Raw genomic sequence first — 23,817 nt, 5'->3', positions numbered from 1 at the left:
CTGGGGTTCGTCTCTCTGTCTGGTCTCTGTGGGGGCCGCTGGGGAGGAGCAGGTGTGTGTGCCTGATGTGTGCCTGTGTGTGGCTGCTTTACCCAGCTGCAGGGCTCGGGTGGGCGGGTTGTTGGAGCGGGGTGGGGGTCCCACTGCCCCAGGCCCACGGGGACAGAGGGGCCAGAGCCAGAAGCATGGCTGGCTGCCCACCCAGCCTGAGAGGCAGGGCGGCATGTCTGACGGTGGCGGGCTGCCCGTGTGCTGTGCCGTGACATCTGCACGGGGTGGGAGGCTGTGCTGTGCCTGGCTGGGCCAGGGTCACCCAGGGGCCTGGCCTCTGGCTGCTGGGAACTTGGGCGGGAGGCACTCAGCCTGCATGTGGCTACCCAGCCCCGTCCTGATGGGCCCCCACCCCCTGCCCACCCACCAGGACTGAGCTGCTGGGCCCCAGGAGACGGGTGGGACAAGCCAGCCGACAGCCACCCCCCCCCAAAGCTTTGAGTGTCAGCGGAGCCAAGGCTGGGGCACATTGCATGAGGCAAAGCTCAGGGCCAGGGGCCTGCAGCCACGCCGTCCCATCTGTCGGTCTCGTGCCTTTGCCATCTGTCTGTGGTGTCTCCTGTCTGTCTCCTCTGTGCTCATGGGAGGACTGCCGGCTGGGCCTGGGGTCGCCCACACACCACCGGGGACTTTAACCTCTCACTCCCTCCCCCTTCTCCTCCCCCTCAGGTTCCTCTCCCCGACCCTGGCATCTCTTCCATCTACCACCTCTCCACTCTCCCTCTCAGCTTTTATATTTATTTCCTTCTTTCTGTTTTTTCTGTGTGCACCATCCCGTGGGGCTGTGACAGAGGAGAAGGGGCCGGCCACGTGGGAATAACCTCAGTGTATGTACCGCGCCCGCCCGCGGCCCAGCTGGGCTCCGGCCCCCTCTTCCCGCCCACCCCCCCTCGTGGGAGTCCTGTCATCTCTCCCTGTCCTCGGACCCCACCCTTTCTTTGCAGACTGCACCCCCTCCCCCTTCCCCCCTGTGGAGCCCCATCCTCATGTGTTGTGTTCTCTGTGTGCCCCACGTGTGGCCTGGAGGAGTGACCCTGCCCCGCCCGCCTCCTCCCTCCCCCTCCACCACCCCCTTCTCTTCAGAGCCCGCAAGCCAGGGGGTCCATCGTTCCAAGGAGTCTGACCTGCAGCCCTGCCTGGCCCACTCTTTCTCAGGGGCTCTTTCCCCCCAACACCACCCCTGAACCTCTGGTCCCGCAGCCCTGTGCTCCTTAAAACTCCTTTCTCGGGCAGTACCGCTGCCCCCTTAGCTGGGCCGGGCCCTGGGCAACGTCTGCCCCGTCTTCCTCCTCTCCTCTCCCAGCCACAGAGAACCCAGCTGGACCCAGTGGGTGCAGCACATGCAGGCCCCCAGGCTGCAGGCCAAGGATGAGGAGAACAGGTCCCTCGGGGCCTCAGATGCCAGGGCAGCCCCTCAAGGGCTCCTTACAGAAGCCAGACTCAGGTGGTCAGAGAAGTCCAGGCCCAGTTGGCCAAGGAGGACAGTGAGCTGGGTGCCTGGCCCTGGGCGTGTAGGCCTGACAGCGAGGGGAGGCAGAGGCTCCTCACCCAGGGCCCCGGGGCTCCCAGCTTTGCACTTGGAATGGGGGAAGCTCTGCCCTTTGGTTGGCCTGCCTGTCCCAGCAGGAGGTGGATAGAATGGGGCCTCCTGGCCAGAACCCAGGATGAGCCTGGGGGCGGTGACAGAGGAGTCCTGGAGCTCTGGTTGATCAGGACCTGAGGCCCATGGCCACGCACACCCCCGACCCCGCCCCTGGACGGTCACACTGCAGTCACTGATGGCCGATGGGGCAGGACAGACCGGGACTGCTTGGTGCCAGCCGCTGACCCCGGTCTGCTGGCCTGTCCCCCCCAGACCATCTCAGACACCAGCCCCATGAAGCGCTCAGCCTCCGTGCTGGGCCCCAAGGCCCGGCGCCTGGACGACTACTCCCTGGAGAGGGTGCCACCTGAAGAGAACGAGCGGCAGCACCAGCGGCGCAGAGACCGCAGCCACCGCGCCTCCGAGCGCTCCTTGGGCCGCTACACAGACGTGGACACAGGTGGGTCGCCCTGCAGGGCCCAGGGACCGGAGGCTGTATAAGGGGACAGAGGAGGGGAGAAAGGACAGAAGGCAGAGTGGGGTAGACACTGAAGGAGAAAAGACAGAAAGGCCTGGACCAGACCAAACGGACCAAGCTGTGACAGCTGCTGCTCAGAACCTGGGGACCGACCCCCCTCCCAACACCCACCAGGCCATCCTCGGTCCAGGGTGGTCCAGGGGAAGGTGCCCCTCTCTAGGGCCCACAGACCCCCTTGATAGCCTCCCATGTGCACAGACCATGCCACCCCTCCCTCACAGCCATCTGTCTATCTGTCTGACCCTGTCTGGCCCAGGCTTGGGGACAGACCTGAGCATGACCACCCAGTCTGGGGACCTGCCATCAAAGGAACGAGACCAGGAGCGGGGCCGGCCCAAGGACCGGAAGCATCGGCAGCACCATCACCACCACCACCACCACCACCCGCCCCCAGACAAGGAGCGCTACGCCCAGGAGCGGCCTGACCACGGCCGGACCCGGGCCCGGGATCAGCGCTGGTCCCGCTCACCCAGTGAGGGCCGAGAGCACATGGCACACCGGCAGGTGGGTGTGGCAGGAGGTACCCCTGAGCCGAGCCCCTGGGGCCCGGGAGAGGAGGGGGCCTACACCCCACAGCCACTCCGGGCAGGGTCCCCACTGCTGCTGTGACCTCTGACCCTGTCCACCATGGAGTGGGCTCCCCAAGCCAGGGGGTTGGGCTCGGGCAGGGGTGAACACTGCCCCCTGCCACTCTGGCTCCCCACTCTGCACCCCCAGCCTCCCTGCCCGCCTGCCACCCGCTCCCTGCCCGCAGCTGCTTCCTCTTTGGTTGTGGATCACGTTTTGAGTTTCTGGCCAGCGTAGTCTTTACAACTCATGGCCACGCTGGCTGCCCCGCTGCCTTTTGCTTTCCTTTAACCCGGCTTCTGTTTTTTTTTGTTGTTGTTGTTTCGATTATGATTTCTGTCCTCTGGACGCCTGTGAGTAATTTTTTAAACTTCTGCTATTTTAACCCCCAAACTTACAAAACTCCATTTCTCATTTCTCTTTTCACTTTGTTGTGTTGGTTTTCGACTTCCCCCTCCCTCCTTGTCTCTCCCACTCCCCCACCTCCTCGTCCTCCTCCGCCTCTTCCTGCCCTCATCCTCCCTGTGGCTGTTGCTTTTCTCCTTTTTTTTCCATTCGAATGTCCTGTGTCCCCCTCTCCTCCCGGTCCCTCTCCTGTCCTTTGGTTTTCCTTCGGTCCTCACCCTCCCGTCCTCTGTGTCTCCTCCCATCTCCTGGTTGATTTTGGTGTATCTTTTTTTTTGATTTCCTTTGTTTCAATTTTCGTGTAGGGCAGTAGTTCCGTAAGTGGAAGCCCAGCCCCCTCAACATCTGGTACCAGCACTCCGCGGCGGGGACGCCGCCAGCTCCCCCAGACCCCCTCCACCCCCCGGCCACACGTGTCCTATTCCCCCGTGATCCGTAAGGCCGGCGGCTCGGGTCCCCCGCAGCAGCAGCAGCAGCAGCAGCAGCAGCCGGCGGTGCGGCCAGGCCGGGCGGCCCCCAGCGGCCCGCGGAGGTACCCGGGCCCCGTGGCCGAGCCCCTGGCCGGGGAGCGGCCGCCCACGGGGGGCCACGGCAGCAGCCGCTCGCCCACGATGGAGCGGCGGGTCCCGGGAATGGCCAGGAGCGAGTCCCCCAGGGCGTGTCGCCACGGCGGGGCGCGGTGGCCGGCGTCCGGCGCGCACGCGGCCGAGGGGCACCCGGTCCCCCGGCACCACGGTTACTACCGGGGCTCCGACTACGACGAGCCCGACGGCCTGGGCAGCGGCAGCGGCGGCGGCGGCGGCGGGGAGGAGCCCCGGGCCGCCGCCTACGACGCGCCGCCCCCCGCGCGCCACGCGTGCTCGCCCAGGACTCCCCGGGCCGCTGGCCCGGCCTGCGCCTCGCCTTCCAGGCACGGCCGGCGACTCCCCAACGGCTACTACCCGGCCCACGGACTGGCCAGGCCCCGCGGGCCGGGCTCCCGGAAAGGCCTGCACGAAACCTACAGCGAGACCGACGACGACGACTGGTGCTAAGCCCGGGCGAGGTGGCACCCGCGCCCGCCCGGCCCCCCCCCACGCACCCCACGCACACGCCCCCCCGGGGAGGAGCCGCACCGGCCGCGGGGCCACCTCGCTGCCACCTGCCCAGCACACGGGGGGAGGCCCGGGAGGGCCCAGGAGAGGACCAGCTGGACGGCCCCGGCCTCTGGAGGGAGTCCGCAGGGCCGGGACACACCAGGGTGTCCCGCAAAGACCCTCAGCCGGACAAGCCGCTCCTGGGCAGCTACTGCGCCCCCCACCCAGCCCCGACCCCCCCACGACGGGGTCCCTGGGGGCAGACAAACCACACAGCCAAGGGATTCTAATTAACTCAGCCATTTTTGGAGAACCTTGGGGAAAATGGAAATTTAAAAAAAAAAAAAAAACATTTTTAAAAGAAAAACGGGGAGAAAAAAAATTGCTTCTATTGATGAGTTTTATCATCTCAACTGAATCTTTCCTTTCCCTGGTGAACGCGAGCTGGTGGCCCGTGTGTGGCGAGAAGCCGGAAGCGAAGAGGAAACCCAGCGTCCCACACAGACCTCCACCAGACACACTCATACCCCACACACGTTCTCAGACACACACAGGAGTGCTTGCTGGTTATACCAAACCCTACTATAACTGCCTGCAGAAATCAATTTAAAAAAATAAACAATTTTAAAAGGACAAAAAAATTAATGATTGAGAAAAGAAGCATTTTTTTCTGACATTTGGTCCTGCTTGAAATAACAAAAGAAAAAAGAAAAAAAAAAAACACCACCGATTTCCTTTGCTTCTTTTTTCCTTTTTCCTACCTTGTTTGAAAACTGTGGGCTTGGGACTGTGAATTATTGCATGACATTCAAAAAGAAAAAAAAATAATAAAAAAAGTTGAATCAAAGGGCTTCTGGATTGGAATGGTCTTTATATCCTCTGCAAAGTACTCCCCAGGTCTCTTTGGGGAAACCATGGAAGGAGGCGCTTTGAAAGTGGCTAAGGATGAGAAAGCTGTAGCTCTCCAGCCAGCACTCTTTGCAAGAAAGTTAAAGCCAAAGACACTGACCAGCCCATGCCTCTACCCGCAGCCCTCCGGGGGTTCCACAGTCTGCCTGCTGCTGCTTCTGCAGGCCAGGTTGTACCTAAAGCAACCATCCTGGATGATAAACCTTCCTGGATGACCATCCTACACGATCTGGCAAGTGAGACCCCAGGGAGTACGTGTGAGGCCCCACATATTAGCAAAACTATTGGAAGCACCCTGGAGGAGGTACCTGGAAACCCAGCTCAGACACCCTGTGCCCAGAGAGTTTTCCCCCAGTGGGAGGTGAGCCCTTCCTGAGGTCTCTGGCACTCCCACCCCACCTGCCTGCACCCAAGAAGCTGCTTCTGATGGGCTCCACCCCAAGCTGTATCCCATTTCACAGACTTTCTTGAGATGCCCCTAAGTTACCCGCAGTCATTGGGGAATCCTCGAGATCAGAGTTCAGAGCAGCCCATAGGTGGCAGAAGATGGTCATGGCCAGTTCAAGGTGAAGGCAGCATATCAGAGGTACAGGTGGGGATGGGCTTCTTATGAGGGGATTGACAGTCTGCCCTCCCTCCACCCTCAGCCCCACCCAACATGTCTTTCCATCGGGCCACAATGCACCTGCTGGGACAGTCCCACTCCAGGCTTCCAGAAGCTGGCCCCAAAGATGAAGGTGGTAGAGGACCCCCCCCACCCCCAGGGCCTCACCTCCCTGCCTATTCTGTGAATGCTTCTGTGAATATAGTCGATAGCCACAGAACTGTAGTTAGTAAAATTAGGAGGTCAGAGAGCTGTGTTGATTCAGGTGAGCAAAAGGCCAGTTATACCCCATGTTCACGTTGAGGTGAAAGGCCTTTCTTTGGTCTGAAAAGGCAGCTCCCGCTTCTCCCAAGAAAGGGCTTCAGAGAATCGCGGAAAACCTGCAGATAAGGAGAGAGGGATCGTTCTCAAGGAACACTGGGGTACCAGAAGAAGGGGTACCAAGCCCCTGGCTGTGTGACCTTAAGAAAATGACTTAACCTCTCTGTGCCTCTGTTTTTCCCATCTGTAAGCGGGAACTAGTAATAGCACTGTTTGTGATGATTAAATGCATTATTCTACATCAGTCATCAGCAAACTTTTTATTTTGAAGGAACATAGAGTAAATATTTTCAACTTTGTTGCCCAAATGTCCTCTGTCTCAACTCTTCAACTCTGACGTTGCACCAGGAAAGCAGCCTTATGTTAATGAGTGGGTGTGGCTGTGTTCCAATAAAACTTTATTTATAAAAACAGGCATAAGGCTGGATTGGACCACTCTTCTACATCAGCAGTTCTCAAATGTTTGTCTCAGCACCCCTTTCTTTTCTCCTTTTTTTTTTTTTTTTTTTTTTTTTTTTCTTTTTTTGGCTGCGTTCTTCGTTGCTGCGTGTGGGCTTTCTCTAGTTGCTGCAAGCGGAGGCTACTCTTTTTTTTTTTTTTTTTTCTTTTTTTGTGGTACGCGGGCCTCTCACTGTTGTGGCCTCTCCCGGTGCGGAGCACAGGCTCCGGACGCGCAGACTCAGCGGCCATGGCTCACGGGCTCAGCCGCTGCGCGGCATGTGGGATCCTCCCGCACCGGGGCACGAACCCGCGTCTCCTGCATCGGCAGGCGGACTCTCAACCACTGCGCCACCAGGGAAGCCCACGGGGGCTACTCTTTGTTGGGGTGCACGGGCTTCTCATTGCGGTGGCTTCTCTTGTTGTGGAGCACGGGGTCCTGGAGCACGCGGGTTTCAGTAGTTGCGGTGAACGGGCTTAATTGCTCCGCGGCATGTGGGATCTTCCCAGACCAGGGATCAAACCCATGTCCTCTGAATTGGCAGGCAGATCCTTAAGCACTGCGCCACCAGGGAAGTCCAGCACCCCCTTTCCATTCTTTAAAAAATATATTGAGGATCCCAAAGCGCATCTGTTTATATGGGTTATAGCTACCGATATTTGCCATTTAGAAATTAAAACAGACTTTTTAAAACTATTTATTAGCTTTCTTTTTTTTACATCTTTATTGGAGTATAATTGCTTTACAATGTTGTGTTAGTTTCTGCTGTACAGCAAAGTGAATCAGCTATATGTATACATATATCCCCATATCCCCTCCCTCCTGAGCCTCCCTCTCACCCTCCCTATCTCACCCCCTTAGGTCATCACAAAGCATCAAACTGATCTCCCTGTGCTATGCTGCTGCTTCCCACTAGCAATCCATTTTACATTTGGTAGTGTATATATGTCAATGCAACTCTCTCACTTCGTCCCAGCTTCCCCTTCCTCAAGTCCGTTCTCTACATCTGCGTCTTTATTCCTGCCCTGCCACTAGGTTCATCAGTACCGTTTTTTTTTAGATTCCATATGTATGCGTTAACATATGATATTTGTTTTTCTCTTTCTGACTTACTTCACTCTGTATGACAGACTCTAGGTCCATCCACCTCATTACAAATAACTCAATTTCATTCCTTTTTATGGCTGAGTAATATTCCATTGTATATATGTGCCACATCTTCTTTATCCATTCATCTTATCTGTTAGCTTTTAAATTACAATCAACAATAAACCTACTAATGATACGAATAACATTTTTAATGAAAAATAATCACATTCAAAACAAAAACATTCCATAAAAAGAGAGGCATTGTTTTACATGTTTGCCTCCCATTAATGCCGACTGAACAGAAAGCAGCTGGATTCTCATATCTGATTCTGCATTCCACCTGCTGCAATAGCCAATCTCCCCTGGAAACTCCACCATACACATGTGAGAGAATGAAAGTGATAGAGGCAAAAGACATCTTAATATTATAAAAATAGTTCATGGGAATTCCCTGGCAGTCCACTGGTTAGGACTCCATACTTCCACTTCAGGGGGCATGGGTTAGATCCCTGGTCGGGGAACTAAGATCCCGCATGCCGTGGAGCACAGCCAAAAAAATAATAATTCAGCCTGATGGGCCCCACGGAAGGGTCTCAGTAACCCCCAAGTTTCTGGACCCCTTTGAGAACTGCTGTTCTCAGAACAAATGATATCTGGCCCATAGTAAGCGATTTTTTGCTATGGCCATTATTACCATAATATCAAAGCAGAAAGTTCCAAAAGGACTTGCTCCAGACCCCAAGCCTTGAGCTGAACTCGGGTAGAGGAGGCTGAGGGACTCCAAATGACATGACAGGCAGAGCTCCCCCTATAATAATGGCACCTAAGAAGAGACCAGTGGAATAAGAAACTAAAGAGGGTTTTAGCTTCCTAACCAGGCAGCTTGCCCAGTCACAACCCCCGCAGACTTCTAGACCAGCTGCCTGCCCAAGGCAAGGCTGGCCTCTGGCAAAGGTCCCCCTCCTGTGGTGCTGGGGCAATTCAGGAACAGGTAGATGCATGCAATTCCCTCAGGAGCCAGGGAAGCTGCAGCCACCTGTCCACCAGGGAATGAGACCCACTGCCCGAGCCCCCCACACCTCTGGACCCAAAGGGCAAGACTCTGGCTGAGTGCTGGGAGGCTGAACCTCAGGCATCCACAGCCATACATTTAGGCTGGAGCGAGTGTAAGTTGCCCAGGAGACACAAAGTGGGGGGATTAGAGGATGAAGAGGCAGAGTGAGGCTTAGGCTGTGGTCTCACATCCCTTTGGTCCCTGATCTGAGCTGCATCCTATGGAAGGCTGAAGAAGGGCCAAGGAAACAGAACATCTGAGAGCAAGTTATGCCGTACAAATGCCCTGGGCAACTCCCTTCATGGGACATAGAGATCCAAAAAATCCAGGCTCCATTTCAGATGTGTCCTTGGGGCTTCAAGGAATCACTGCCCCTTCCCTACAATCCACAGCCTCCAATTGCTACCTGAGCCTCAAGTCCCGTCTGTGAAATGGGGACTCACTACTGTGTCACGGAGGCAAAACTTTTCCTCTACCTCCTTAGATTCAGTGACTAGGGTCTGTGAATTAAACCAACAAATGACAGATTAATGGAAGAAAAGGTACACAATTTTTATTAATACTTACATGCATGGAAGTTCACAGAAAAGTAGTGAAACTCAAAGAGCAATTAGACTCAGGGATTTATCTATCATTTTAACAAAGGAAAAAGGGTTTGAGCTTCAAGGGACAATAAATTGTGGGGGAGTAACTAGGAAATATATGGGGGAAACTAATGGAACTGGGGCGGGGGTGGGTTGGATGGGTGACAGTGCCCGGCCCGAAGGCTCATGGCTTTTGTTATTCACAAGGAGCCCCTTTGGGTCACACCTGAGTTTATGCTATAAGGTGACTGAAGATGGTAGGTAGCTCCTAGTTAGCTTCAGGATGGGGGCTGATCACTGGAGAAACCAAGTGATTAAAGGATGGGAAGTTTCAGGCCCACTCCCAGCCTCCAGGGAGGAATGGGGAGTCAGGGCTGGAGATGGGGTTGTAAAAACAAAGATGTATGGAGAGCTTCTGAGTTGGCAAAAACATCCACATGCCCAGAGAGTGGCACACCCCAGCTCCATGGGGACAGAAGCTCCTGCTCTCAGGACCCTCCCAGGTCTTGCCCTGTATACCTCTTCATCTGGCTGTTCATTTCTTTATGATAAACCAGTAAACATCAAAAATGCCTTCCTGGGCTTCCCTGGTGGCACAGTGGTTGAGAGTCCGCCTGCCGATGCAGGGGACACGGGTTCGTGCCCCGGTCCTGGAGGATCCCACATGCCGCGGAGCGGCTGGGCCCGTGAGCCATGGCCGCTGAGCCTGCGCATACGGAGCCTGTGCTGCGCAACAGGAGAGGCCACAACAGTGAGAGGCCCGCGTACAGCAAAAAAAAAAAAAAAAAAAATCAATGCGAAAAAACGCCTTCCTGAGTTCTATGAGCCATTTTAGCAAATTAACAAACCTGAGAAGGGGGTCTTGGGGACCACTGATTTAGAGCCAGTGGGTCAGAAGTACAGGTGCCCCGAGAGTTGGGACTTGTGTCTGAAGTGAGGGTGCTCTGTGGGACTGAGCCCTTTAACTTGTGATGCTAACTCCAGGAAAATAGTGTCAGAACTAAATGATTTGTTGGACATCCAGTTAGTGTCAGAGAACTGGTTAGCATGGGGAAAAAACCCCACACGTTTGATGTCAAGAAACATCCCAGTCCCATTCTGAGGTTCTAGGTGGACATGGATTCCAGAAGGATACTATTCAACCAGTGACAGTAATACAAGCAGTGAAGTAGATTTGGAAAAACTGAGATGGTGCTCGTGAATGACCAAAGTGTGGGACACAGCCAGAGAAGGAAGTGTTTGACCCCTGGCTCTGTCACCCATTGTGTATCCTACAGGAGCTGACTTCACCCTGAGCCTGTGTCTCCTGTACACAATTACTGTAATGAGGAGTCACCCACTCCCTTGCCAATGCTGGCTGATGCTATAGATTGAATGTTTGTGTCCCCCCAAAGTTATCTGTTAAAATCTAATCTCCATTGTGATGGTATTAAAAGGTGGGGCTTTGGGAGGTGGTTAGGCCATGAGGGTGGAGCCCTCATGAATGGGATTAGTGCCCTTATAAAAGAGACCTCAGAGAGACCCCCATGTGAAGACGCAGAGAGAAGAGAGCCATCTATGAACCAAGAAGTGGGTTCTTACTGAATCCAATTGATCTTGGACTCCTAGCCTCTGTAACTGCAAGAAGTAAATGAATGTTGTTTATAAGCCACGAGTCCATGATATTCTTAGCACCTGAAGAGACTAAGCCAAACACCTGCTGTAGGCCTGGTGGGGATGCTGCAGAGGATGAGCAGAAGAGGGCTGCTGCCCCAATGTTAACTGCAGCACTATTTACAATAGCCAGGACACGGAAGCAACCTAAATGTCCATCAACGGAAGAATGGATAGGGACTTCCCTGGTGGCGCAGTGGTTGGGAGTCTGCCTGCCAATGCAGGGGACACATGTTTGAGCCCTGGTCCGGGAAGATCCCACATGCTGTGGAACAACTAAACCCATGAGCCACAACTACTGAGCCTGTGCGTCTAGAGCCCATGCTCTGCACCAAGAGAAGCCACCACAGTGAGAAGCCCACACACAGCAACAAAGACCCAGCACAGCCAAAAATAATAAATAAATAAATACATTTTAAAAAAAAGAATGGATAATGAAAGTGTGGTAGGTATATACAATGGAATATTGCTCAGCCATAAAAAAGAATGAAATAATGCCATGTGCAGCGACATGGATGGACCTAGAGATTGTTAGACTGAGTGAAGTAAGTCAGACAGAGAAAGACAAATATCATATGATATCACTTGTATGAGGAATCTCAAAAAATGGTACAGGGACTTCCCTGGTGGTGCAGTGGTTAAGAATCTGCCTGCCAATGCATGGGACACATGTTCGAGCCCTGGTCCGGGAAGATCCCACATGCCACCGAGCAAATGAGCCCGTGTGCCACAACTACTGAGCCTGCACTCCAGAGCCCACAAGGCACAGCTACTGAGTCTGCGTGCTGCAACTACTGAAGCCCGCACACTGCAACTACTGAAGCCCGCACACTGCAACTACTGCAGCCCAAGTGCCTAGAGCCTGTGCTCCGCAGCAAGAGAAGCTACCGCAGTGAGAAGCCTGCGCACCGCAACGAAGAGTAGCCCCTGCTCACTGCAACTATAGAAAGCCCACGTGCAGCAATGAAGTCCCAACGCAGCCAAAAAATAAATAAATAAATAATGTTAAGTGGTACAAATGAACCTATTTACAAAACAGAAATTGAGTCACAGATGTAGAAAACAAACTTATGGGACTTCCCTGGCAGTCCAGTGGTTAAGACTCCGCGCTTCCACTGCAGGGGGTGCGGGTTCGATCCCTGCTGGGGGAACGAAGTTCCTGCTTGCCGTACAGCGCGGCCAAAAGAAAAAAGAAAAAGAAAACAAACTTATGGTTACCAAGGGGGAAAGGGGGGCAGGGGTAAATTGGGAGATTGGGATTGACATATATGCACTGCTATATACACAATAGATAAGTAATAAGGACCTACCGTACAGCACAGGGAACTCTATTCAAAAGTCTGTAATGACCTATATGGGAATAGAATCTAAAAAAGGGTGGATATATGTATGTGTATAACTGACTCTCTTTGCTGTACAGCAGAAATTAACACAACATTGTAAATCAACTATACTCCAATTTTTAAAAAATTAATTTTAAAAAAGGGGGAGGGCTGCTGGCTGGAGGAGAGCCTGCAGAGGGGATGGACACAGAACCAAAATCATCCCACCCCTGCCCTCGATCTGCCATGATAGCCCCATCTGCCAAAAATGACACCCATTTTTCATCGGGCCTCCTGACCCTGCTCAGAATGGTGGACCCGGCCCTCCTGCAATCTCCCCATCAAGCCCACCACCTCGGGCCCTGCAAGCTGCCCAGAGCTCCCACCTTCCTCCCCACCTCCAGACAGCTCCCCACAGGCCCAGCTCCTCCCCACACCCTCCCCCTCATCCACCCTGCTCCAGCTCTTAAACAGGAGAAAGAATTCACCATCGAGGAAGTATCCTCCAAGACTCCATTTGCTCAGTAGAAAATGATCCAGAGACATACACAGCCAGCTGTGGACCATTTTGTTTATCTCTGAAGAGGGCGGGGAAGGCCCTCAATAGAGGGAGTGTAGAATTTGGTACTGTACTTAATTAATTCTACAAATACACACGATCGCTTTTGTAATCAGGAAACAGTTTTTAAAGGCATACAGACGCCTTCTCCTGCAAAAAGTACTTTCTCTGATCTCCAGATCTCCCAGGTCAATCAAAGACCACATAATAATAATCAATCCACTGGACACCCAAATGAGACTGTGTTCCCCTCAAAACCAAGGCCTGGGTCTTCTTCAAGGACATGTCCCCAGCTCCTGGTCCGTGGGAGCGCCCAGGGGGCGTTGGTTGAGCTGAGGTTGCACAGGCCGGACCAGTCAAGGTGCACCAGGCAGGCAGGCAGCGCCACCTAGAGGCCAGATGGGGAATGGCCGAGCGCGTGATCGCTGTAACTAGGTGGGGTGGGGGGTGGGGGTCCGGGAACGCGGAAGTGTAGCCAGAAGAGAGCGTGAGAGCGCCCCTACTCCCTGCTCCAAGGTCAGAAGCAGGACCTGCGGGACATCACGCAAGTAAACGGCAGGGCGCTCTATCGAAAGAACTTCCTAACGACTACTCAGAACAGAGCAGATGGTTCAGGGGGACCCAGTATCCAAGCCAGCTAAGGCTGGCTGAAGCTGAAGACCCTGTGAGCCACTAAGTTTCTGGCTCCACTTTTCGCAGGAAGAGCCCACTAGAGAGGGAGGTCAGCAGAGATGCTTCTGGGAGCGCTGTGAGAGGAGGGACTGGATAGGAGGAAATGAGGGAGGCACTTTCAGATCAAAAATTGAGAGTCTAGAAAGGTTCAATCCTTTGCCCAAGGTCACATGGGTGGAAAAGGGTAGACCTTGAACTTGGTTTCCCTCCAGTCAGCCCTGGACATGACGTGCCCCTGCCGGTTGGAACCTAGTTACCTCTTGTCTCCTCCATGCTGTGCCCTCTTTTCTGGTTCTGCAGTCATCTCATCCTAAACCCACTCCCAGGTGACACCTCCCTGCCCATCAGGACTGCTGGGGGTGCAAACCACCAAACCACCAAGCAACAGGAACAGTCTCCAGGTCTTTGAACTTCAGGTGTCAAAAGTTCAAGGTGGATCAGAGTATTGCACCAACCTCAGTTCTCCATTTCTCTGGCCAGCCAGGGAGAGCAAGGTCATGCTGCCTCACTATCCGAAAAATACATCAAAAGTCCCCTGGTGGACAGGGATGGACAGTCACAGCTCCCTTCCCCCTCTCCTCAGCCCCCAGGACTATAGCTCTTCCCTGCCCTGCTCCAGGTCAGCAGTGGTCCTGGGGGTTTTCACCCACTGAGCAGAGAGTACAGGTGTGATTTGATTCCCCTGAAGACACAGTGATCTAGACCAGCCATGTCCAACAGCAATTTAAAATGAGTCACACTTGGGTTTTCTAGTCACCACATTAAAGAAAGTAAAAAAGGAACAAGTGAAGTTTTTTAGTTTTTTTAAAATTGCGGAGAGATTCACATAACATAAAATTAACCCTTTAAGGTGGACAATTCTTCAGCATTTAGTACCTTCACAATGTTGTGCAACCACCACCTCTAGCTAATTTCAATATATTTTTATCACCCCAAGATAAAGTCCATCCCCATTAGCAGTCACTCTCCATACTTCCCCCCCTCAGACCCTGGCCACCACTGATCTACTTTCTATCTCTGTGGACTTACCTCTTCTGGACATTTCACATAAATGGGATTACACAATATGTGACCTTTCAGTCTGGCTTCTTTCACTCAGCATAATGTTTTCAAGGTTCACCCATGTCATAATATGTGTCACAACTCCATTCCTTGTTTTTTTATTTATTTATTTTTATTTTAATTTTTTTTAATTTATTTATTTTTGGCTGCGTTGGGTCTTTGTTGCTGCATGCGGGCTTTCTCTAGTTGTGGCGAGTGGGGGCTACTCTTCATTGCGGCGCGTGGGCTTCTCATTGTGGTGGCTTCTCTTGTTGCAGAGCACAGGCTCTAGGCACGTGGGATCCAGTAGTTGTGGCATGCGGGCTCAGTAGTTGTGGCTCACGGGCTCTAGAGCACAGGCTCAGTAGTTGTGGCGCACGGGCTTAGTTGCTCCGTGGCATGAGGGATCTTCCCAGACCAGGGCTTGAACCCGTATCCCGTGCATTGGCAGGCAGATTCTTAACCACTGCGCCACCAGGGAAGTCCTTGGTTTTTGTTTTGGTTTGGTTCTTGTTTCATTTTGTTTTGTTTTTGGAGAATGCCCCGTGGAGTCTTTTTTTTTTTTTTTAATTTTTTTTTTATCCACACTGCATGGTTTGTAGGCTCTTAGCTCCCCAACCAGGGATCGAACTGGGGCCCCCTACAGTGGAAGTGCAGAGTCCTAAGCACCGGACCGCCAGGGAATTCTCACAACTCCGTTCCTTTTTATGGCTGAATAATATTCCATTGTGTGGATGAACCACATTTTGTCTATCCATTCACCTGTTGATAGACATTTAGGTTGTTTCACAATTGTGAGTAGTGCTACTATGTACATGCATGTACACGTTTTTGTTTGAACATGTGTTTTCAATTCTTTGGGGTATATACCTAGGGGTGGAATTGTTGAGTCCTATGATAACTCTATTTTTAGCTTTTTGAGGAAGGAAAATTATTTTGGTTTTGTTGTTTTTGTTTGTTTATTTTTGTTTTTGTTTTTTATGATGTGATCTTTCTTCATTTCTTTATCTCCAGTGTGTGGCATATGGCAGGCTGTACATATGTCAGTTGGGTTTTTTTTAAATAAATTTATTTATTTATTTGTTTGTTTGTTTGTTTATTTTTGGCTGTGTTGGGTCTTTGTTGCTGCGCATGTGCTTTCTCTAGTTGAGGCTAGCAGAGGCTACTCTTCGTTGCAGTGCATGGGCTTCTCATTGAGTTGGCTTCTCTTGTTGCAGAGCACAGGTTCTAGGCGCGAGGGCTTCAACAGTTGTGGCTCACGGGCTCTAGAGCGCAGGCTCAGTAGTTGTGGTACATGGGCTAAGTTGCTCCATGGCATGTGGGATCTTCCCGGACCAGGGCTCGAACCCGTGCCCCCTGCATTGGCAGGTGATATTTAACCACTGTGCCACCAGGGAAGTCCTGGAAATTATTTTGAATGATATGTTTATTTAATAATACAACACAGCCAAAATATAATCATTCAACATGTAACCAATATGAATATTATTGTGATCTTTTACATTCTTTTTTCATGCTGAGTTTTTGAAACCCAGCATGTGTTTTTCACTCAGAGCACATCTCCAGTCAGATCAGCACCTTTCAAGCGCTCAATAGCCACTTGTGGCTCACGGCGACCATCCTGGACAGCACAGGTCTATCTCACACTCCTGGCATCATTCTCCAGCTCTGTTGTGCCTGGCAGGGGAAGGGGGGGTCACCCCCACCGCTGCCCACTAGTGTCCAAGTGCAGGATCTCACTCATCTGTGGGCCTCAGCACTGGGGTAAATAGGTGACATCTGCATAGTAGGGTTGGACAGACCATCCTCCAATCCCTGCTCTGCCACCTACACACATACACACACATCCTGCTATGGTCTGAATGTTTGTGCTCCCACAAAAGTCATATGTTGAAGCCCTAACTATCAATGTGATGGTATTAGGAGGTGGGGCCTTTGGGGTGATCAGGTCATGAGGGTGGATGAAGCAACTGACAGGATTAATCTCCAAAATACATAAACAGCTCGTGCAGCTTAATATCAGAATAACAAACAGCCCAATCAAAAAATGGGCAGGGGCTTCCCTGGTGGCGCAGTGGTTGAGAGTCCGCCTGCCGATGCAGGGGACGTGGGTTCGTGCCCCGGTCCGGGAGGATCCCACATGCCGCGGAGCGGCTGGGCCCGTGAGCCATGGCCGCTGAGCCTGCGCGTCCGGAGCCTGTGCCCCGCAACGGGAGAGGCCACAACAGTGAGAGGCCCGCGTACCGCAAAAAAAAAAAAAAAAAAAAAATGGGCAGAAGACATAAAAGATATTTCTCCAAAGAAGACATACAGATGGCCAACGAACACATGAAAAGATGCTCAACATCACTAATTATTAGAGAAATGCAAATCAAAAATGAGGTATCCCCTCACACCAGTCAGAATGGCCATTATCAAAAAATCTACAAACAATAAATGCTGGAGAGAGTGTGGAGAAAAGGGAACCCTCATGCATTGCTGGTAGGAATGTAAATTGATACAGCCACTATGGAAAACAGTATTTTTAAAAAACTAAAAATAGAACTACCATATGACCCAGCAATCCCACTACTGGGCATACACCCAGAGAAAAGCATAACTCAAAAAGACACATGCACCCCAATGTTCATTGCAGCACTATTTACAATAGCCAGGACATGGAAGCAACCTAAATACCCATCAACAGAGGAATGGATAAAGAAGATGCGGTACATATATACAATGGAATATTACTCAGACATGAAAAGGAACAAAATTGGGTCATTTGTAGAGATGTGGATGGACCTAGAGACTATCATCAGAGTGAATTAAGTCAGAAAGAGAAAAACAAACATCATATACTAAGGCATATATGTGGAATCTGAAAAAATGGTATAGATTATCTTATTTACAAAGCAGAAATACAGACACAGACAGAGAACAAATGTATGGATACCAAGGGGGAAGGGGCGGTGGAATGAATTGGGAGATTGGGATTGACATATATACACTATTGATACTATGTATAAAATAGATAACTAATGAGAACCTACTGTATAGCACAGAGAACTCTACTCAATGCTCTGTGATGACCTAAATGAGAAGGAAATCCAAAAAGGAGGGGATATATGTATACATATAGCTTCACTTTCCTGTACAGTATAAATTAACACAATATTGTAAAGCAACTATACTCCAATTTAAAAAGAAAATGTGATGGTATTAAGAGGTGGGGCCATTGGGGTGATCAGGTCATGAGGGCAGAGCCCTCATGAATGGTATTAGTGCCCTTATCAAAGGAAACCCAGAGCACTCACTTGCCCTTTCTGCCATGTGAGGACACAGAAAAAAGACACCATCTGTGAACCACAAAGCCCTCACTGGACACCAGACCTGATGGCACCTTGATCTTGGATGTCCCAGCCTCCAGAACTGTGAAGAATAAATGTCTGTTGTTTATAAGCCTTCTGGTCTATGGCATTTTGTTATAGCAACCCAGATGGACTAAGATACATCCCAACCCTGGACTCAGCCTTCTAATCAATAAAATAGGCGTAAGGTAAGGAGGACATGTGTGTGCAGGCCCCTCAGGGCTACCTGGCACTGTGTGTGCATGCAGTGCCAACCACAGTGGCACATGGTGATGCTATAAATGCAAGAAAATGTAACAGTGCACTTCCAGAGGAAGTGGGTGCCTTGGGAATCCTGCAGGAGTTACCTGGCTACAGAGGCCACTGCATAAGCCCAGGGAGCCATCACTGGTCCTCAGCTGCCTGTGGGTACCCTAAGTCAGGGGTCATTCATTGGGCTTCTCACCTGGTGCACAGCTGGGGCAGGGATGGGGAGGGCAGCCTGAGCAAGGAGATGCCAGGTCAGTAGGGACCCTGCTGGGGCTACTACAGGATTACTTCTTGGAGAGTTTGCTCCCAGCTTCTCAGGTTGGACCCGGCCAAGCCTTGGGGCCACACCAGCCCTCCTTCTGACTCATTCATCAGTGGAGGCAGAGAAAGCAGCCTTTAAATATAGCTCAGCACCATCTGAGACTGTGGGGCTGATGGAAGGAAGCCAGCAGCCGCCCCTGACCCAGCCAGCCGTCCTCCACGCTGGGCTCAGACACCCCCGCCTCTCTGCCTTCTCGCCCCTTCCCTTACAGCCTCAAACAGCCTGCTGTCACGAGGCCCAGGCTCAGATGTTTAGGCTTTCTGTAAATGTGAGCTATAAAAAGAACCATGGGGCGGGTGGAAGGGTGGGAAATGGCCACCAGCTTGCTAAGAGATACCACCCCCATGCTGCCCCTAGCAGAGCAAACATCCCCCCAACCACCGCCCCTAGATATGCAGGCTCCTGCTTGCGTGCAGACACACTGTGACAAGCTGGCATTTAGAATCAGGGATAAGGAGGCCAGCCAGTTGGGGGAAAGCCAAGTCTGACTTTATAAAGGTCTCTCTCCTTGGCCGGAACTGGGTGCTGGAAATTGCAGATTGTGCAGATGCCTCCAGCTGAGGCAGGTCAAGCCCGCTCCAGGAGCGTACCTGGCGGGGGGGGGGGGACACATGGACACTGTGGGACACAGGCTGCCAGCCCTTAGCAGGGCTCCAGCCCCAGGCTGGCCTCCCCAGGCTCTGAATGTGCATTCAGGACAGCCACCCATGCAACATCATCATTCACCTGTCCCTCAGCCCCACCTCCACCTGATCACGCTTCCAGCTTGCACTTGTGCCCAGTCGCCCAGCTCTCCACACCCACTGCTCCACTTGGGCAGACCCTCCCTCCTCCATCAGGGTAACTGCAGCCCCCACCCAGCCAGCACCCCCCTTTCCCTGGGCTCTCTGCTCATGCAGCCCACCTGTAGCCCAAGCTCCCTACACCATCCGGAGCTCAAGATGTCCACCTCCTGCCACAGCCCATCCCCCACCCCTTACGGGGACTTTCTGCCAGTCCTTCAACTGTACATAGGGCATCGGCTAGGTGCCAGGCACAGGTCAGGAGCTGAGAATGCACGGTGGAGAGTAAGATGGGCACTGACACATCCTCACGGACTCCCAGTCAGATGGAGGAGGCAAAGGGCACATCGACAAACCTACATCGACAAACCAAAAAGAAAAAGCAAGGAAATAATGAATGACAACTGGGATGTGTGCTGTGAAGGAACAGCCCAGAGCACTGCAGAGAGGCTGACCTTCCTCAGAAGGGGAAGGGAAAATATACAGAAGGCCTGAAGGACAAGGGTCTGGTGGGAGAAGGGGGAGGGGTGGGGACATTCCATGCAGGGAAAGAAGCTCTGAGGAGGAGCAAATTGAGAAGACCAAGGTGCTATGTACATCTTCCTTGGGACTACTTGGTCCTTATTCTGAGAACAGTAGGGAGCCTCTGAAGGCTCAGGAGAGCTGGCATGCTCAGACTTCCATTTGTAAAAGCTCACTGACTTAGAGACAGAAAGAACAGTGGTTACCAGGTGCTGGCGTGAGGGGAATAAGGATTTATTGTTTAATGGGGACAGAGTTTGGTTTGGGGTTTTTTGTTTGTTTGTTGTTGTTTGTTGGTTGGTTGGTGGGGTTTGTTTGTTTGGCAGCACTTCACGGCTTGCAGGATCTTAGCTCCCCAACCGGGGATTGAACCCATGCCCCTTGCAGTGGAAGCATGGAGTCTTAACCACTGGACCACCAGGGAATTCCCAGGGACAGAGTTTCAGCTTGGAATGATGAAAAAGTTCCAGAGATGGATGGTGGTGATGGTTGGGTGCCAATATGTAAATGTATGTAAAACCACTAAACTTTCACTTAAAAATGGTTAAAATGGTAAATCTTATGTACATTTTACCACAATTTTAAAAAGTTTAAAAAATTATCAAAATGGTAAAATTCATGTTAGGTATATTTATGTCATGGGTTAAGGTGAAAACAACCCACATGTCCATCCGCAAATGAATGGATAAACAAATAGTGGTATATCCATACAATCGAGTGTTCATTCAGAAAATGATCAAAGTTTTGATACGTACTACAACGTGGATGAATCTCAAAAACAAACTAACTGGGGGCTTCCCTGGTGGCGCAGTGCTTCAGAGTCCGCCTGCTGATGCAGGGGACACAGGTTCGTGCCCCTGTCTGGGAAGATCCCACATGCCACGGAGCGGCTGGGCCCATGAGCCATGGCCGCTGAGCCTGCGCGTCCGGAGCCCGTGCTCCGCAACGGGAGAAGTCACAACAGTGAGAGGCCAACGTACCGCTAAAAAAAAAAAAAAAAAAAAAAAAAAGCATACTAAAAACAAACTAACTGGAAGTGATATGAAGTGTCCAGAAGAGGGAAATCCATAGAAACAGATAACAACAATTGGTGGTTGCCATGGGCTGGGGGAGGTGGAATGGGTATGGCGGCTAATGGGTACAGTGTTTCTTGAGGTGATGGAAATATTCTGGAGATGGATGGTGGTGATAATTGCACAACATTGTGAATGTCCTAAATGCCAGGGAATTGTACACTTTAAAATGGTTTGGGGAATTCCCTGGCGGTCCTGTGGTTAGGACTCCACGTTTTCACTGTGGAGGGCTCGGGTTCAATTCCTGGTGGAGGAAAAATAATATCCCTAGTCGAGGGAACTAAGATCCTGCAAGCTGCACAGCATGGCCAAAAAATGAAAATATAAATAAATAAATAAATAAATAAATGGTTTGTAATCCCGACAGGCCAGTGGTTAGGACTTGGCACTTTCACTGCTGGGGGCCTGAGTTCAATATCTGGTCAGGGAATTAAGATCTTGCAAGCCACGTGGCGCAGGCCAAAAAAAAAAAAAAAAAGTTAATTTTATGTTATTTATTTTGCTTCAATTAAAAAAAAAAAAAAGGAAAGGAAAGTTAAGTTCACTGGCTACGCTGAGAAGAGATGAGTGGGGCAGGGAGACCAGAGAAGGGAGGTGGGGCACATCTCGGAACCCAAGGCAATGACAGATGATGGCACCAGGGAGGGGCAGGGAAAAACAGGGAAGGGAGAAACACGGAGACAGGAGATGGGACCCTGTGACTGGTTAGATGGCAGGTGGTTCATGGGATGGTTCTATGCCATCCATCAGCCCAGGGTGAGGCCATTACTTGAGACAGGTCTGGCCTTCCTGTCTCTGCTCCTGCTGTGCCCCCACCAGCCTGCCCATCTCAGTGCTCAATCCCAGTCCACCTTGAAGTCTCAAGTGTCCCCTCCCACCGGGGTTATCCTCATCATCCCCTCCCCAGTGTTAATCATCAGTCTTCTGCGTGTCCTCCCCTCCAACTCCAACTCCCACCCACCTCTTTGCTGTGCCCACCAGGAAACATCCCAGGAAGCCCTGAGTCAGCATCAGGTAACATTCAGGTCTTAGGCTCCTTAGAGCAGGGGTCTGCAAACATCTGGAAAGGGCCAGACAGGAAATATTTTCTGCTCTGAGGGCCAGGCAGTCTCTGTTGCAATGACTCAACTCTGCCTCGTAGTGTAAAAGCAGCCCCAGATAATAGGTATATGAATGAGCACAGCTGTGTGTCAATAAAACTTTATTTATGAACTGACTTTTTTAATTGAAATATATTTGCCATATAACACTGTGTAAATTTAAGGTCTCCAACACTTGATACATTTATATATTGTAACTGATTTAGATATTGTAATATGATTGCCATTGTATCCATAATTAGCACCTCTATGATGTTACATAATTATTTCTTTTTAGCGGTGGGAATAATTAAATTGCTAGTCTCTTAGCAAGTCTGATGATTATAATACAAGACTGTTGTCTATATTTACTCTTCTGTGCATCTGTGGAACTCTAGGACTTATTTACTACTCATTGCAAGTTTATGCCCTTCAACATCTGTTCTATCCCCCCAATCCCTTGGACACTAAAATTTGAATTGCAGCTAATTTTCAAGTCGTGAAAATTTTTTCCAGCCATTTATAAATGAAAAGTCCTGGGGACTTCCCTGGCCATCCAGTGGCTAAGACTCCATGCTTCCACTGCAGGGGGCATGGGTTCAATCCCTGGTCGGGGAACTAAGATCCTGCATGCTGTGAGGCATGGTCAAAAATGAAGGAAGGAAGGATGGAAGGAAGGAAAGAAGGAAGGGAGGGAGGGAGGGAGGAAGGAAGGAAGGAAAAGAGAAAGAAAGAAAGAGAGGAAGGGAGGGAGGGAGGGAGGAAGGAGAGAGAGAGGGAGGGAGGGAGGGAGGAAGGAAGGAAAAGGCCATTCTTAACTCACAGGCTGTACAGAAACAGACAGCACACTGCATTTAGCCACCATGCTGTGGATGGTTCTAGCACGATCTCTTGCCCCACATCTGTTGCTTCTAATAGTGTATATCAGGGAGTCTTGGTTATCTTTATAAGGGCACTAATCCTATTCATGAGGGACCCACCCTCATGACCTAATTCCCTTCCAAAGGCCCCACCTCCTAATACCATCACCTTGGGGGGTAGGACTTCAACACACAGCTGTTGGGGGTGGGGGGAGACTCAAACAATCAAACCACAGTAGTGAGTATACAGGTTTTCAAAAATTATTATAGGGGTAATATAAAACTGCACTGTTTAAGCAAAAGGTCACATGGTACAGAGCCCTGCTACCTGCTCTCTCTCATGCTGCACCTATGGCTTCCTGGGGAGGTCCCTACCATCAGTTAAGGAAAAGAAAATTCAGGCCTGGTTTACAGATGGTTCTGCATGATCTGCAGACACCCCCTGAAACCAAACAGCTGCAGCACTATAGCCCCTCTCTGGGACACCCCTGAAGAACAGTAGTGAAGGGAATCCCAGCGGGCAGAACTGTGAGCAGTGCACCAGGTTCGGTTGCTCATCTTACCTGGAAGGAGAAATGGCCAGATGTGTGATTATATGCTGATTCGGAGGCTGGAGCCAGTGGTTTGGCTGGATGATCAGGGACTTGAAAAGAAGATGATTGGAAAATTCATGACGAAGAAGTCTGGGGAAGAGATCTGCAAACAGGCTTCTCTGAATGGGCAATAAGTGTGAGGTATCCCATGTCAATGCTCACTGCTATGTTCTGATTGTTTGTGTCCCCCCAAAAAAATTCATATATTGAGGGCTTCCCTGGTGGCGCAGCGGTTGAGAGTCCGCCTGCTGATGCAGGGGACACAGGTTTGTGCTCCAGTCCGGGATGATCCCACATGCCGCGGAACGGCTGGGCCCATAAGCCATGGCCGCTGAGCCTGCGTGTCCAGAGCCTGTGCTCCGCAACGGGAGAGGCCGCGACAGTGAGAGACCCGTGTACAGAAAAAAAAAAAAATTCATATGTTGAAATCCTACCCCCCAAGGTGATGGTATTAGAAGGTGGGGTCTTTGGAAGGGAATTAGATCATGAGGGTGGGTCCCTCCTGAATGAAATTCAATGTC

The 23,817-nt window shown here is 51.4% G+C and overlaps 1 protein-coding gene across 3 annotated transcripts in view; it reads left to right on the top strand.

Moving 5' to 3' along the window:
* CACNA1A (calcium voltage-gated channel subunit alpha1 A) overlaps window positions 1–4,177 on the top strand; it is a 238,334-nt gene extending 234,157 nt beyond the window's left edge. For all 3 annotated transcript variants that reach the window (XM_060092233.1, XM_060092235.1, XM_060092236.1), the window contains 4 exons: window positions 843–878; window positions 1,907–2,093; window positions 2,428–2,675; window positions 3,449–4,177. In XM_060092233.1, the coding sequence (XP_059948216.1) occupies window positions 843–878; window positions 1,907–2,093; window positions 2,428–2,675; window positions 3,449–4,177 (1,200 nt within the window). The remainder of the gene's footprint in view (window positions 1–842; window positions 879–1,906; window positions 2,094–2,427; window positions 2,676–3,448) is intronic.
* The last annotated feature ends 19,640 nt before the right edge of the window (window positions 4,178–23,817 follow it).

The sequence above is a fragment of the Mesoplodon densirostris genome, chromosome 3, assembly GCF_025265405.1.
Source record: "Mesoplodon densirostris isolate mMesDen1 chromosome 3, mMesDen1 primary haplotype, whole genome shotgun sequence".
Lineage (NCBI taxonomy): Eukaryota > Metazoa > Chordata > Mammalia > Artiodactyla > Ziphiidae > Mesoplodon > Mesoplodon densirostris.
Note: the sequence above shows the minus strand (reverse complement) of the source record. Positions and strands in the feature narration are given on the sequence as shown.